Source organism: Falco biarmicus, chromosome 4, assembly GCF_023638135.1.
Source record: "Falco biarmicus isolate bFalBia1 chromosome 4, bFalBia1.pri, whole genome shotgun sequence".
In the NCBI taxonomy this organism is placed as follows: domain Eukaryota; kingdom Metazoa; phylum Chordata; class Aves; order Falconiformes; family Falconidae; genus Falco; species Falco biarmicus.
The window spans coordinates 69,086,495-69,104,349 of NC_079291.1; the positions used below are offsets into that span (position 1 = coordinate 69,086,495).

Genomic DNA, 17,855 nt, shown 5'->3' on the forward strand with positions numbered 1-17,855 from the left:
CACCAATATTACGTATTATGTCATTGCACCGAAACTAGCACAGGTACATCGTGAAAACACATGTGACATACTCCTGTGAATTTTGCAGATACAAACGTTAAAAATTTAAGATGCATTTTACAAAGCAAGATCTGACAGAAATTATTTTGGGGCATGATGTTACACAAGTAAATATGCAAGTATTTGCACACAAATTCCTTATATCACAGAAAATTTCTGGACATTTTTCACCTGAAGTGAAAGTGCCAACTACTAAAGAAGAGCGAAGCGTAGCCTCTGATTAATGTTGAGGGACTACAGTAATATGACATTATAGCACCTCCTATGGGATAAAAAAATATAAATAGAATTCTAAGACTCAGCTGTGACTATCATATATTAAAAAAATAAATGAAGGCATAGAATATTTCATGACTGACCTTCAGATAGAAGCACACAATTTCAATTAAGTAAAATCATAATTTTATAGTCACCTTTATCTCTGTAATAATGTTTAAATTGTATCTTTAAAATGGCTTCCTCAAATCTATTTCACTCCTCATAAAAATTCAGATCTTGTTTTTAATTGCAAAATGGAGAGGACAATGGGCATTATGAAAAAAAGCCTTCACTTAACATGAGGGTAATGGTGCAGCAGCAGTCAAATTCTTAACCTGATACAGTTGTACAGCAAGGTAAGAATATGACGCATCACCTGATCACTCCACAAAGCTAGTTAAGAGTCTTGAAACTCCACAGTGGCAAGCTATTCTCACATGAGAAGAGCCTCAGTAAGGCAGCATTTTATATGCAACAGTTTTCATCAATTCCTAAAAGCAGCAATCAACTCCAGAACCACCTCATACTGTACTTACCCTCGGACAATACCATTCTCTAAATAGTTGACTTGAATAAACTTTCCAAAACGACTGGAGTTATTGTTATGTGCTGTTTTTGCATTTCCAAATGCCTGTAATGAAACAAAATGAGTTAATTTCCAATTAAACGAAATATGCCAACACATAGCTTTTCAAGCTCTTTTGTTCATTGTTCATTGTCCTGTTAGCTTGCAGCACAAACTTGAAATACCATGGAACTAGCATCAAAAAGGCAGCTGAGGAAGCCTCTGCTGTTCCTTGCAGATCTATATACATTTATTATTTGCCCCATGCAATAATATTTGAGGGACTGAGGAAGGGGAATAACACATTTAGATATTTCTAAGATATATCTACAGGAATATAAATATATCTTTCACCTATCTACAGGAAAGGTAATCACAGCACAAACCAGCCTGAATCACTAACAGTTATGACCTTAGAGAGGATATTTAGTAGGAAGACGACAGCACAGTTACCATGAAACAGCCTCTCCCATAGAAAAGCCACAAACTACATCCTATTCCCTACTGTACTGCTCCCACTCAAAAATTTCACAATAAACATAATTTTTCTTTAAGTGAGAATAGAACATTAAGGTCTTGTGCATAAAGTTAGCACATTAATTTTCAAAGTTCTGTATTCAAAAAACAGGAACAAGACAAACAGAAAACCTTTGGTTTACAGAACCATGTCATACTCCAGCTTACTTCACTCACGGCACTGCAAAATGTAGTTTCATTACGAGGTGTTAGGGAAGGGGAAAACCCAGGTATGGCAGAAATCCTAACTGTGCATCTTTAATACTCCTTCCTGTGTCACAAGCTTTCTGATAGTTGCTAGTGCACATATAACACAAAATATCCTCTGCATGAGCCACACTTAAGAACTGTAAAGATAATTTATTACATCTAAAAGTCCAGTAGAATTAGTAAATGGGAATGCCCTTAACTTTTATCAACTCTTAACTATGTGTTCTCAGGTAAAGAGAAACTTGTCATCCTTTTAACACGCAGGAAGCAATCCAGCATTACAGAGAAGAAACCCTGTGTAAAATGCAGTGTATTTTTCCAAACAATCGCTCCGTGTAGACTATCAACAGCAATTCCTGCCACAGATACTTCCTCTTAAAGCTCCAAGCAATTAAGGCCTCCATTAGGAAATCCGCCCCCCCTAATATAGAACATTCGTGGAATGATTTCACAAAAATGCCACCCTCTTCCTCCACATATGCATCCGGAGAATGATGGACATGTGAATACTGTACATGTTTATACATAAAACTTGCCCATTATGGTGTATATCCTAGGGGAGTAATGTTTTCATGATGGTCATATTGTCTGTATATTGACACTCTTACCTTTTGTTTTAGTTTTTTTTTCAAACTACCTTAAGGGTTGCAGCTGCACTGCAGCGTGACACCTGGATCACTATTTCCAAAATAGGTTCTCAAAGCTCTCTTACAAGTAGATTTCCACTGCCAGCTGCCTACCGTTCAAAGAATCCAAGAAGCTTCTTATAAACTAGGAGAATGTCCATAATTTTTCAGACAACTGTTATTTCTGACCTGAAAGAATAAGCTAAAGGAGCTTTTCCTGTGCAGGGTGAAAACCCACAGTGTGATTCTGCTGTAACTTCAGAAAAGTGAAGGGGTTTCTAAAGAGAGGATTTGTGTCCAGCAGTGCTTATAGATGACTGAGGCTGAGTTCAGCCTTCTAATTTCTAGAGACTGTGCTACATGTGTTATAATGCAAACAGCATCCCCACTCAAGATTTTTCAAAGTAAGCATTGACCAGAGTCATCAGTATCTTTTTGTAGCTACTATCCAACAAGTTATGGCCCAGATTATTTTTTTTTAGATCTCATTTTACATACACATGCATGTTAATGCAGGTATACAATCCAGATCAACTCCTTACAGCTACCAAACACCACCAAATGAAAAGGGGTAGTCAAGTAACATCAGCACAGCAAATTGTCTGATTCATAAATCAAAAACACCCTACTCTCCCACCAACAGTGGCTCAGCTGTGGCTCACTGAAGAACACCATCCAACTTCCTATTTAGTGTACTAAGAAATCTGTCATAGTCATGTTTGCCAGGCTGTAGAACAGTGGACTTGAAAACTGATTTCAGAAAACCTTCTTTTTAGGTTTTCTAACTTAAGTCTCCAGTTAACTATCAGTTTACTAGTTATAGTTAAGAAACCAAAACACAGTATAGCTAGATTTGCCACATTATTTTCTAATAATAAAAATTCTGGCATTACAGAGTTAAGAAATCCCATAACCCAGGCTTCCTGAAAAACTTTTCTTAGTGATTACTCATGTAAGCAATGAATACAGTTTAAAACTAAAAGCTCTTATGATCTCATGTGTCTGGTATTTAGTCAAAGCGTACAGCAAATTCTTAAAAGCTGATCTAATAATACCAGTTTTTAGGAAAGTTTTCATGTATTGAATGGTTTTCTCATACGAGCCTTTAACATTTACAATTTTTTAAAGAGCATTCCAAGTCGCTTAACATTTTGGGTGTGGATTGTTATTTTTTTGGTAACATTTAACTTTAGTCTCTAATCACTGCTACCATATCCTTCAATATACTTTGATGAGTTAACTATGTAAGATGTGACATCCCTGCCTAAAATCAGAAAGGTGCAAAAATTTGAAATGTTAAATATTTCTGTATTTAGCAGTTAGATTTCTTTAACCTACTGTACCTTTATCCTACAAAAAAAAAAAAAAGTATTACAGATAAGAATTAAGCTCCCACATTACCTAGCCACTGCTCTGCACAGAAAGCATCCTTCACAGATACTTCTAGCCAGGCACTCTATATACATAGCTCAAATTCAACTGAAATAGCTCCCTGTTTTGCCTTTGCAGGGAGCCACCCAGGCCTTTATAAAAATCAATTCAGAAGATGTGAGGGGACAGGAGATAATTTCAGCTAAAGAGAAATATTCATTTATATATAGCAAATCCATTTACTGCTTTCCCTTGTGAGTCCATGAGGAGAAATATAAAAAAATGAAAACCTAAAACTAAATCTCTCCAATGCAAGAACACCAGCTAAACAAAAAAGAGGACAAGCCAAAAATAGCAGACCAAGGCCAACAGGAATCAGAGTTGGGATAGCCTATTCCGGGAGCCAGGAAGTCATCCAACCCATCCTCTTACCTTGGAATGTAGGAGGCATAAACTGGAGCCTGCTGCTCAAAACTCCTGCAACAATGACACTTTAAAAGCATTCAGAAAAATGCTAAATTCTCCTTTTATTTACTGTAAAAAGAAAACCCCAAACCACACACACGCTCCTATCATCTATCTCAGGAACACAACTAAAAATCTCACTTAATTCCTTCATAAGAATTACCATATTCTGAAAAAGCTATCAGAGTTTCTATGGCAGAACCATCACTGCACAGACTAATCTTTTAATGTGCCAAATGACATAAAAGACTCAAATTACACACCCTGGAAGAGGAAATGACTGCTTCAGAGTTGAACTCAGTTCAGTAGTGGTCTTCACGCTGCAAAATATCCACTCATCGACACAGAATTGCAGTGTTCCGGAAAATTTTGCAACTCTGCATGCTGTACGTACTGGGGAAGTCCATGCTATCCACATAAGACTGTATAAAGGACAAGGTGATTCTCCCCCCACCCCCCCGCAAGAGATGCATGCAGCAGGGAAAAGCATGCAACAACACACTTCTACCAAAAAAATCTAGTAACATCCAACCAAATGGAAAAAGGAAGTTCCATTCCCCCCCTGATTATGATTCTTAAAACAAACACATGCAGATAATAGCCTCAAAACAACTACTTTCCCTTAAATAGAACAGACTACACCCACTAAATATATATGTAGACTTTTACAGTGAATACAAATGAAGACCAGAGTTGAAATACCATTCAGCTTAAGTCTGTCATATACCAAAACCACAAGCACAATGGGACTGTAATAAAGAAAACAGAGCTGACAGCAAATTGCTTTACTCCGTTTTCCATAGAATGGTAAAGCATTAAATGTTTAATTTCTACAATGAAATGTAACAAGCTTTTTAGTACGCTGAGTTTTAGGAAACCTAATCTCCCCACCCACCTGATTGTGCTGTCAATAGTAATTCATTCATATTTACAACTGCCTTCTGTAGAAGGCCACTTAACGAATACTTCCAATTTCCATTTTATCTGGGCCTTAATTCTTTTCAAAGGATGGTTCAGTGCCATTAAGAAATCTTCAAGAACATATCCAAATGGATATAAGGACTGCTTTTCAAAATAATACATGAAAAAGTTACGACAACTCCAGTATTGCCACATCTGTCTCACCTCTCCTAAGCTTCCATTCCAGAGGGAAATGAACTTTCAGCACACTAAGAAAGTAACTTCTGTAATAAACCCAGGATGCTAAGGGCTACAATTTAACAGACCGAGCCAACAGGAGCTTTGCTGCCAGAAGAGGAAGCTCCAATTCCCTCTTACTATGTCCGTTGCCGGATGCTCCCATCCAATCCTCGCTCAATTTCCTACCATTTCACTAATTAATCAGCTTGAAGAATCTGGTAAGTTAACTTTAGGCTCTAAAATAAGTTTAGAGTCTTAGACTGCACACCATGCATTTTATATCAGAAACATGCATTTTAAGCCATTTCCCTGATGAAAGGAAAATACAAATTTGGAAATTTCTTAGGTGTGTACAGAAAGATTTAATTTTCTTGTTCAAGGCTCTATGAGATAAAGATTTGATTCAGTTCCCAATATGATCAAAATAATAGTTCCCAAATATAAAATCCTTTTTAGGACTTCAACTGTAAGTAAACTGAACTTAAAAGTCAATACAAGAAGGCAAAACTCCAAGTCAGGGAACTATAATTGCTAAATTTAGAAGAGGATGAAAAAGTCAGGAGTATCTTAAAACAAAGCCTATCTTTAACTTCCTACCACTTTTAAAGAAATCTTCACTAGACATGATTTACATTAGCCTGGAGCAACAATTAAAAAGAAAAATAAAACCTGAGAGCAATTCCTACCCAGCTAAGGCAACTGTGTATCTCACGAACTGTTAAAAATCAGCGCAATGCATGCTGAAGCATCACTGCCCCAATGGAAGCAGCCAGCCTTTCAGATTCTTTTTCTCTAGAAAGCTGCAAGCAGTGCCAAATGGCATCAGCAGCAGCAGTGCAAGGTACCTCCACTTATTAGATCCCCAACAAGGAATCTCATAAACGGCTCAGACTCTGGTGCTGAGATTCAGCAACAAGCGTCTGAGGATCAGAAACTAACCCATTACTAGGTTTCCTTTCACTAGTGCATGTGACAGCAACTGTGCTAGTATCGTATTTAATTTTTAACTATGCTGCCACCGTATTATGTATTTCATCAGACAACATCTAAGGTCAAATTCCCTTTCACAGTACAGCTACAACTCCATTCTTCGAAGTCTAGAAATTGTGAACAAGGAGCTCAAATATTGACAACAGTTTATCTGCAAACCACAGATTTGAACAGACATTAGTTGGCTAACACAGAAACAGGATTCAGTAAGACACAGGTTTCCAAGTTAACTCAGTATGAAATGATAAAATTATAAATCCACCTCCATAACACACTAATAGTGCTAGAAGTGCTCACTAACTCCTTGAACTTTTACAAAAGGTCAGCCTATAAACAGGCACATTTTACTTAGGTGTCAGAAAAACAAGAGGTCACTAAAAAGGGGAAGTTCTGAGCCAAAATGCAACCAATTTCTACATCATAAAAGTCAGGGAAACAGACTTCAGTCAAGAGTATATTCTCATCTTTCATGAAGACTCAGAATAAAATTTCAAAATTAAGCAGAACATTCTCAACTAGTTTAGGCACACTACAAAAACCATTCATGCAAAAAATCCCCTTGAAACATCTATTTAAGAAAAATTCCCTTGTACCACTTTAGTTCCCTTAAGTAAAAACCCAAATGAGTCACCACAGTTGGATTTAGAAGTGACCAATGCTAGCAGAAGAGCCTGTTGCCAGTCTAACTTCCACAAAGCAAAGTAAGCTTTCCATGCATTCCTGCCCGAGACCAAGATCTGACTTGGGTATTTTTTAAAGTTACACTTAGTGACTAGAATTGCACAAGAGCATCCATATTGGGAAACATGGAAGCTTCACTGTTGGTTGAATCTACTCTGCTGTAGCCAAAGTAAGATACCTTGATTTTGCTTCTCTATGTTCCGTAGGTATGTAAACCTAACATTGCATCACTTCTGGATGTAAAGTTCTGTGAACAGAGAAGTATAATCCCACTACCATAAGTCAAGTTGTGCCAAAATCACAGGTAGCCCAGTGATTTATTTCAACCTGGACAAATCTTAGCTTCTGCAAGTTTCGAAAAGGTTTCTTTCTCTATTATTAACGGACTTGAAATTATGCTTTTAATACAAATCCCAATATATTCAATTCTGAAAGACATTTTTGGTTTCAGATGTTCCTATATTTTTTACATTTAGTTGGCAAATTTCTTCATCTTTCACAATATTTGGGAGGTCAAGCTTACACTGAATCCATTTGTGACTGTGGAACACCCTCAAAGTAGAGGTTTCTCTGAGAATTTCAGAAAAGAGCCTCACATTTCAGATGAGATGTACTCCAACAGCCATGTTAGAATCTAACTAGCAAGTTTGCAAGCTAAGCTTTCAATTGATCAACAAATTTCTAGCTAGCAAGGCTATTTTCTAAATGCTCAATGGGACATCTGAAGAAGTTGGTTACTTGTGATGACCCAGAAATAGGCAACATCTACCTGTGACACCAGCAAAGTTATTAATTTTGACTACAGGGATATGCGCATTTCTCATGCAATGGACGTACTGCAAGACAAGATTTTACATCTCTACCTGGTTTGACACAGCTGTTACCACATCTGGTAGACTAGGATCTGAAAGAGTTAATTTTATCAAAGACAGAAAGATCAGCTGATCAAACAGTGCTTTCCACAGTGACCCCTTCCTGTTTTCTGTTTAGAACTGCAAACTTGAGCTCCAGCAACCAACAAACCTCAAACAATTTTACTTCTTCTTTCAAGCAACAGAAGGCAAGGCAAAAAAGAACTTGCATACACTCCTCATTCTTTACAGAACAGCTTTCAAATCACACTTATAAATGTAACACGTTTTAAAGCTTAACTTCATTGCTTTTCCACATTTTATCTAAAAGTTTTAAAAAGCTTAATTTTCTTTTTTTAACGAAAGCATTTTACACTTGAGACTATTTAAACCTAAAAACTACAATGGCCATGTTCAAGCTTCTTGCTGTTGCAGATTTTATTATGGGTGACCATTTCATCCATCCAAGCTTTCAGAGTTTTTCCTTTCAGACAACAGAGTCTTAAGTCTAAGAGATCAGTTTAAGTTTGTCCTGCTGTTACCTAATGCAAGATCAGCTGTACCCACTCCTTCTCACGTGTTTAGTTTTGCTTTCTGTTGGAAACACTGCAGTAACTAAAATCTAAAACAGACTCATACTTTCTCCCCAACTAACAATGTTGCTCTCTTCAAAACAATTGTAGAAAGGAAATAACTCCCTCAAAAAGTGAGTTCATAAAAATGCTGCAGAACATGCTTATGCACAAAGGCACAGTTACACTACGCAGTGGAACAATCTTCTTATGAAAACATTTACTTGCAATTTGACTCAAATGCCGTCAAAACTTTAAAACGAAAACACAAGTAACCTCTGTCCCAGAATATTAGCATTTGGTGGTGGAAAGTTAAGTTAAATATAAATTAAAAGCAACAGGAAGTCAACTGAATGGAAGGATGAATTAAGGAAAATCAATTAGAAGCAATCAAGCAACACATTCAAACACCAATGCAGCCCAGTCATATTTAAAGCCTAAACCAAGCAGGTGATTCTCAAAAGTAGTATTCAACAAAAGTTATTTAAGTTATCAAGAAATTTCATGGAAGGCTATTTTAGCACAAATTTACCTCCAGAACTGGTCCAGCTCCTAGAATAGTTCTCTCCACACCACTTGCGTACCCTTTCTGGCTCAGTGCCGTGAGGCAGTGAATTAAGAAGTTTGTGCTTTGAGTTTTCCCAGACCCACTTTCACCTGATATAACTATGCACTGATTAACATGTTTTTTAAGCATTGTGTGATAAGCCACATCAGCAATGGCAAAAATATGAGGCTCCAACTTCCCAAGCTGATGATTCTCATACATCTTGACATATTTAGGATTATAAATGGGCAAGAACTTGAAGGGGTTAATCGCAATCAGAATACTTCCTGCGTAAGTATAAATTTTGTGTTTTAGAAAGCGGCATTTGAGATTCTCTAGGAGTGTTGTCTCTGTTAGGTTGGGGAGATTGCACAAGTCATCAAAGTCCTCCTGATGCCATGGAAGAAAACCCCTTTCAACCAATCGCCGAGCATCCGTCTCCTTGGAAAGTAATTGCATCTGGACATATTTGATGGTCCCATCAGTGTTCCTTTCTTGCAAAAGAAAGTAGTACCCATCCTTTTGTGGATGTTCATCCTGAGCACGACGAGGCCAAAGTAAAACCCTATGAACAGGAGAATCATTTATATCAAGTACCCATTCTTCACCACCTGATTCTTTTACTTCCACAAGCACATAATGTTTTGAGACATCCAAGTTTAAGATATTAATCACATCCTTTATGACATCCGAAGATGTGCTGTCCTTGGTTGCTGTCACTTTGCAGCAGGGAGCACTTTCTGTTGAGAGCTGGGGGTATATGTCAAGATTATAGGCTGCCTTTCCCTGGGAAACTGCACTGTCAGCATCCTTTAAACTCATTCTGTCCCCAAATGGGCTTCAGACTTCTACCCCTGCTTAATATGCAGGGCCCATCATCTGGAAGAAAAAAAAGCAGAAGAAAAAAGAAAAAAAGTGTTAAAAAATATGTGTATAAGAGGTATTAGGGCAAGGTATTTTCTGGAGAAGAGAATAAACATATTGAATTGTCCAATTACTAAAGAACAAATGCACTATTTATGCACATCAGTGATACTATTTCAAACAGTCTGCTCAACCTATCCCATGGAACAGACAGCTGTCACAACCGCCACCTTTTTTTCACTTTTCCTTCTATTTCCATGCCACCCCTTCCTCCCTGTTAGGGCAGCACAAGTATTCATACAGTTGGAAAGCAAACTGAACTGGGATAAATGTCCAAATTGAAACTTCTTTGTTTCCCCAGGTTAGTTTTAACCCAGATAATTTCCATAACCTGGTTCATTGTATGGCTATTCGTCCTCCCACACAAACCCTCCCTTAAAGCTGCACCAGCAACTTGAGGTAAAAATAAGGTTTGATCACTTCTCAAATCAGCAGTGACAGTTTAGAGCAGCCATGAACTATTTCAGAAGGAACAGTGCCCAGGTGTGAGGAAGAAGATGGTTCTAACACTGAGATCCACATGTTTTTTTTGTTTCTCCCAAGTGACCTCTTTCCTTGAAAGGTACAAGACAGGTACACTACCCCACTCAGCTTTAAGGAAAAAGTGCTTATAGCTGACCAGTGCAAACATTGCTGTCAACTCCTCCTAATCACCATAGTGATTTCTTGAACATGCGTAATTTACTCAGAAAACAGACTGCTAAATTCACTTGACTGAACCACATCCTTACTACAGAAAGGTTTGAATGTGCTTTTTATCTTCCATCTTAGGCAGCAAAGTAAAATTAAGTCTTATTGCAACTTGTTTTCAGTTCAGCTACAGGATCCCAAATAACCCACTTAATTCACAAGCCCTTATACCTGTTGCATTAACTCTTTCCTCACTGGATTTCAGGAACCTCATGCATGAGTCTCCCCCAGAAAATAATCATTCTGATTACTTTTTCCTCCTTTCACCCTTGATGCAGGCCAGCAATCCAGCTTCAGCCTAACATCAACCTCACAGAAGTCAATCTCTTCCTTACTGACAAGTTAAAAGCCTCTACATTTAGTAACATTCTGTGCCTTTGCCAGTATTTTTTCTCCCAACTGCAATTCCGTGCAGCCAGATCACGAGGCCTTAGGTTTGCTTACACTGTTTTAGTTCAACAGTTTATCAGCTTACCAATGGATAATACAAGGAGAAGGACAACAAAGTACCCCCTTTTTTAATAGTCTAGACTTCATACCCAGAATACTGGTTCAATTTTTGTTTCAAGAACAAAGTGTTCCAATTATACACTTACATGCCAAATCCATTTTAAAAAAAAGAAAAAAAGAGGCAGAGAAATGCCAATGAAGATGCTTTTTGCCACTAAACAACTGCACAGGAACTTGCATAAGGCCACAGAGAGCAATCATTGCAAATTAACATCAGTACAGTTGGAGGCATTTAGCTGCCACTTCCACTACAACTGACGAATCACTTCACAGAAACACAGGACATAGTTCTGCCTCATGAACAGCCTTCAAGTAGAGAACTGTGCTTTAAGGGAACTCTGCATAATAAGCTTACAGAAGACATTGTTATGCAAGCTGGATCATTTTTAGTGGCTGCTCATCAAAAGTAAGGCTAAGAAGCCACAGGCAGCAAGACAAACCACAGCACATCTCTGATCAAGCTGTATGATCTCTCTGAGAATGTTTTTTCCCACCCATTAAATTCCATTCTTCATTCATTAAGGAGAACTTATTCCAAGCACTTGTCATACAGAACGATGGACCAGTGAGCTCAAAGTGCCCTCTCCATTTCCTGCAATTATCACTGACCAGTAGCTACTGAGTCTGAAGTACCTTTGAAGTAATTATGCAAGTATAAAGCATTCTTAGTTTATAGAAGCCCAAACACCTTAACATACAGTAGAATCTATAGTAGACAGACTGTTGCTCATGGGGAAGATGAATCTGGAGCATAGACAGAAAAAAAAAAGAACAACAGCGACCATTTTCCTCTCAAGTTAGGCAGCCAGTTCAAGGGAGACAGTCTTATGCAGACTTCCTCCCCCCTTTCCCCTTCCCCCTCCCCCCCAGCAATTAGTTTCAGACACACAGTCTGGTATGATAGAGGAAGTCCCCTCAGTAAGCATTTCTGCCAAAACAACACCCTAAGAACATGGCACCAACTTACTGTCCACAAAGAAGAGCTGAAGCTAGGTGCTGACCTCTGACTTCACTAATATACATAACCTCATCTCATGTCGGCTACCAAGATATATCTGGTACATTGCTCAAAACTCCCATAACACACTTTCTAAAGAGGAAACCGGAACCCAAATGGCCTCTACTGATAAAAAAACCTGGCCAATTACAGTAATAACAGCAATGCGATAGCTGGCAGTGTCTGATCAGGTGTATGACTGAAGATGACAGATTTCTGACAAAGCAACACAATTATGCAGTTGTCATACAACCTGATGGAAGTTCAAGCAAGCATCCATTGCTTTAAAGGAATGATTTGGAAGATAATTTGCAGTAGAAAGAACTTCCTGAAACACAGTTTCAATGTACAGTCACATCACCAGTAAACAGAAAGACAGCATAACTGCCCCATTTTAACTAGATATGCAATTCAGATACTACTTGCTTACCTTCAGCAGCACTGAGCTTTAAGACTGCTCTTTCACACAAGAACTTAAACCAGATATGCTACTTGGCATCATTTAATACTGATCATAAGGCTTTAAGGAGAAAAAACATTTCTAAAAGTCACTTAAGGAGGAGTAGCACCCCATTACTGTTAATTCCTTTTAACCAATTCTACTTTTGTTATCTACAGTTTATTTACCTGACAATGCCCTAAATGAGTCCCAGAAGAACTACCATGATGCTTAAATTCTTCTATCTGACAATCAGAATGTGACTATCTAGTCATTACTAACAGAGAGGTTTGAGGGAAAACCTGCTGGTCTCCAACTACTTGTGATTTTCTTAGAAGGGATATAAAATTTATTTCATGATGCTGCTGTAGAAGAGACAGACCTCTAACTTCATACTGAACAGTATTTCAAGTCACAACTTAGAACACAAAGGCAAAAGAACATATACTGAACAGGTTATAAGTCAGTTACCTAATGAGTCCCAGTATTCAACTAAGAACAGGGTATCACCAAGCAACTAGAGGTTTAGATTCTAGTGAAGTTGGATTCCTGGCATCAAAGTAAACATTTTCACAATGGTTCTAAAAGAAAGAAAAGAGTTACTGATAAAGAATGTATCACAGAGAGACTGAGAAGGGAAGTAGTCAGAAAGCTGTATCAAATACATAGTTCAGTAGTATAGGAGCAAGAAAATAAATGCTAAACAAATTTCAACTAAGTTTACGAATATCTAATGTCAAATTTACCCAAGAAACAATCCATACCAGAGGGATGGAATGGAAGCTATTCTGAAATAGACTTGCAAACCATAGCGACTAATCATTTAAACATGGTATTCAATAATAACACCACCAGCATGACAGTGAATGTAACTCCCAGTTAAACATCAAACAAGTATTTAGTTAGGCGGCCATATTACCCTTGTACTCAGAAGGTGTGTGACCAATACTGCATATAGAAGATATCTGAAATTCAATTAAGAAGCTGAGATAAGAACAGTGATGACAACAACAACAAAAAAATCTTTTAGAAAATACCCCCTTACAGCAAAATACTCTCGAAGCTTTGTCTATCAGAAACACACAGAGGATACAGGTATCAGTTTATGTCCTTGCATGGGGAACTACAGTTTGGTAACAATCACCGGTCTGGAGGACAAAGCTATAACACAAGCCAGGGGCTGGAATTCGAAGCCAGGCAAACTCAGGCTAACATACGACCTAAGTGTCACCAGAAGGCTACTCTACACTGCAAAAAAACTTAACTGACACTACCAATGAGACCTGATTGCTGAAGTTCCTTTTAGAAAATCAGCCAGCCCCCAGGTTTTTTACCCTCTCATTTATGTCAAAAGTGCTCCAAACAGATGATTACAATGATTCCTTCTAATTTTATGATCTCTAATTATTCAGATTTTTTTTAAGCAATTGGAAGAATTATTCAATGTAATTTGGCTCATCAAGGAAGCACAGGCCTGAATTCAGGTGCAGAGAATATTGGAAGGAGAAATAAGAGTAGAAGGTAATAGTGCAGCCATTCTGGTCAGCATGCAAAACAGCAAACACAGGGAAACAGCAGCCGCTGTTGAGTTTGTCCTGTAGATTGAAATTCTGCAAAGTTACCCCAATTTCTTTCAATATCCTTTCTTATAAAAACCACCTTTCCAATACATGGGAAAAAACAAAGCTGTGTGTTAGAGAATTTAGTAAGTGGGAGGCAGAAACTGGCACTAGGTGCATATCAACTAATTTTAGACTTCACATTCAGGCTCCTTCCTGTTCTCCTTAAAATGTTTTACTTTTCACAGGTTTTTTGTAGCACAAGTATACATCTTCACAGCACTTCAAATTTGCTAAGGACAGTCACCAGCATTTCAAAACACAGCAAAGCATTATCTTTCACCATTGTCCTATTTTACAGATACAAACACAAAGTTAGGCAAGTGGGGCAAGACAAGTCAAAAGAGAAATGCAAAGTTTTTGATTCTAGCATTTTATTCACAACATTATAGACAGCATTAATTCTGTAGGATGAGTGAGGCAACAGCTGCGTGGGATTAGTGTGTTAAAGGATACAGTGATGTATGATTCGCACTCTTTAGACAGTGGTTTCATTGTGCCAGTATAACATACACAATTTAATGGTACTTATTTCCAGTGAGATTGAAGATAAGTAAATCTGAAATAGTGCTAGACAAATTTAAATGTAAGGTACCAGTCACAGGCCATCTTTACTCTCAATTGCTTTAGAAGGATAATTCCAACAGGTCTAGAAAAACAGACGCAAGTCTACCCAACCCAAAATACCTCTTCAGGATTTTGTTATTTTCTGCTCCCCTATCCTTTGAAAGTCTTACACACAGTTTATTTGTTAATAGCACTAATATAACAAGCTTTTAAGGCACCAGTCTAAGGCCATAATTATTTTTATATTACCTATCAGTTAGTACTTCCATTTGCTTATAAAAAAAATAAAACCCCACTGAGCTTACCAAACAATAATCTAGATGAACATGGGGCTGTACTACTTCGTCCATCACTGGAGGACTGATTATATTTGCCACTTAAATCACTGAGTAGGGCAACACTTCAGCTGACTACTTCAACACTTTGTAGAAGAAATGCAGTAGGCTACATAACTTATCATCAATGTGTAATTTCACTTTTTGCTCAATGTTAATAGAAAAAGAAACCCAAAAATTCCAATTCTGTATGGTAATTTTGATGGTATTTTCTAAGCATTTTCGAGTCTTCATTAAGCCAATTAGGTTTTTTTAATATGCATTAAAGCCAATATTGTTCACTTAATAACACAGTAAAATTCTACAAGAGAACTTTGCCTCAATCAGTGAAGGGTATCTGTTTAGTTTAAATAAGGCATAATTTGAAGCCACATATTTAGTCAATGAATCACAGTGAAGCTAAAAAGGGAAAGCTACTATTACAGCAAAATCGTTGAGGATGAACTTTATAATATTCCAGTTCTTCATATTTTCATGTGCATTTCCAGTGCAGCATTCCTCAAATGGAAAAATTCAAGCTTCTCACATTGTTCATCAAGTAATTTTCAACACAAAAGTAGAAATCTATGAGTACTTGACCCCTAATATTCTTGAATACCTAAATCGCCAAAGACCACTGCCAAAAGAGACCCCTCTGATCAAATTGAGAACATATAGCAATTTAGAAAATATTCAGCTACTACTTACCCTTGATTTCCAAAGCAAGCAGTTTCCAGCAAAACAGACTACAGAGACACCCTAAAGGTTCCGCAATTAACTGTGCATTACAGGTAAGGCAAAGGACTCAACCCTGGATATATAGTTGCTGTTAGTTGAGCATAATTGCTTTTAATTTTTTTCCCAGTACTCCAGACATTTGTAGATTACCTGAATATTGCTAGCATTCTAGTAACACAATATTTTTCTTGGTCATAAAAAATTCTGCTGGAGTAAACAACCTTAGATCCTTGATTTTCTTTAACTAAAAGCTCTCTGCTTTTTCTACTCCAAAAGGAGTAGTTCTGAATGGAGCATGTAAATTTACAACATGTTTGTTACTACTCTTTGTAACCAACCCTGACAGAGATGCTACTGCCACAGACTGCCTAACAAAGGAGAAGCTAGACTGCAATGCAAGTAATGCAACACAATACAGGAAAAAGCCAAAGAAATTACCTTCATTACAGCAGTTCCTCCTTGGTTATTTTCTCCCTACTCCTTATAGCCCTTGAGACCCTACCCTGATCCCAATCTACAGTCCCAAACCACCTCAGATGCAGACCTCTACTTCCTCTTAATGTTAATTTAACCTCAAGACAAGGATACCTTATCAGACTTACAGCGACACTAAAGGTCTATAACATGATATTTATTACCTTACAAAATGCATGAGGTCAGTTACAGATGTACACTTGAGTATGATTCAGAGGAAATGAAAATGTGGTCCTGTTGAGAACACTAGGAATGAAGACAAAACAACAGAGAGTGTTAGAGGCAAAGAATATAAGCAAAAGTATGGTAGAGACTATTCTACCACTTTTTGCAGTTTTCTTAAAGTTTATCCTTAATAGCATTACAGCTGTCAGCAAAGGAAGTAAAAATTTCACTGGTCTAATGCTGCGTTTACACTGATAAGAAATTTTCTTACAAAACTTCAGGTTGGATTTTTATGTGAATTAGAAGAAAAATAAAGGGGATCATCAGCAGAATGTATGTATTTAGAAAATACCTTTACACCCACTTTTAAACATTGTTGGTCTTTAAAGGAAGAGCACATTTTTCTAAGATCTGCATTGAGTTTCACTTGGTGATCAGATACAAAGAACACAATAAAGCCTATATAAAAGCTATTCTGTAAGCCATGCAAGTCACTTGATACATCAAGAAAACATGATATACTAGAGACAAAACCTCTGAATTTCCATTTCCTGAAATAAAGACACTCCTAGTCTCTTCAGAAGGCAGACCATCTATTAAAATAGATATTTATCAAAAAAAAAAAATCCTTAACAGCATCTCAGGCTTCACTTCCCCTAGATATTTGAATAAGTAGGTCTCGCTTCTTAGCAATGTGATTAATAAACACCTTCAGCCTTCAAAAATTCAAAAAAACCCCACAAACTTTTTGTTGAATCATAATTTTCCACTCTTTTCCTTGACTGTTAAGATAGCTAATGCTGTTGCATCTTTTAGGAATTTTTCCTTTTTAAATGCCTAAGATATGTGAATCATGGCATTTGACCATCTAGGAAAGGCCATATTTAGCTTAAGTAATACAGAACTGAGTCAAACAGTTATTCATACACAGGATTATTCAAGACATCTAACATTTGAATCAATTTTTGTCAGAAAACTCTGTACAAAGCACTACTTTCTAGGTGAACCTCATTTAAAGTTTTCATCAGCTGCATTTACTCTTCCTAAATTATTCAGTTCTATAAGCGTTTTAGGTTCCACAGAAAAACACAAACCTATGAGTCTTCCCGCTCCAATGAAACTATCCATTTGCACAGACAGCTGCCCTGTCACTGCAGAAACTACAATGTTCAACTACTGAGAAAGCTTTTTGTTGAGACAAATGCTCAAGCAGGGCAAAAAAACCCTCACTACCAAACAACACAAACCATGCAATTCTACAAAACAGTTTCATCACAATACTGCAGTAACTCTTGGGGGGGTTATGCTAATAGGTAAACACTAACGATTAAGGAAATGGCCTTAAATGCATCATCCTGAAAAGTACAACCTTACTCAACTTTAAACATAGAGCGGGTAAAGAAACTCATTAGCTCAAAGACAAAAATAATCAAGCTAACTAAAAAGAGACACAATAAATCTTAATGCTAACATAAATATACATATGCATTAGAAGTTTATCCTACATTAAATGGATTTGTTCCTGACAAGGTTCTGAGTTAAAGACACCAAAGATTTACTAAAACT

General features: G+C 37.3%; 1 protein-coding gene across 15 annotated transcripts in view; it reads right to left on the minus strand.

Moving 5' to 3' along the window:
• The window catches only part of MYO9B (myosin IXB), a 44,924-nt gene that overhangs the window by 25,578 nt on the left and 1,491 nt on the right, over nt 1-17,855 (minus strand). For 11 of the 15 annotated variants that reach the window (XM_056338855.1, XM_056338853.1, XM_056338851.1 and 8 more), the window contains exons 2-4: nt 16,289-16,370; nt 8,838-9,731; nt 855-949 (exon numbers count right to left, since the gene is read on the minus strand). In XM_056338855.1, coding sequence (XP_056194830.1) covers nt 855-949; nt 8,838-9,674 — 932 coding nt within the window. In that variant the 5' untranslated portion in view covers nt 9,675-9,731; nt 16,289-16,370. Of the gene's footprint in view, nt 1-854; nt 950-8,837; nt 9,732-12,883; nt 12,994-16,288; nt 16,371-17,855 lie in introns of all 15 variants that reach the window. The other 4 variants (XM_056338848.1, XM_056338849.1, XM_056338846.1 and 1 more) reach the window with 2 other exon arrangements.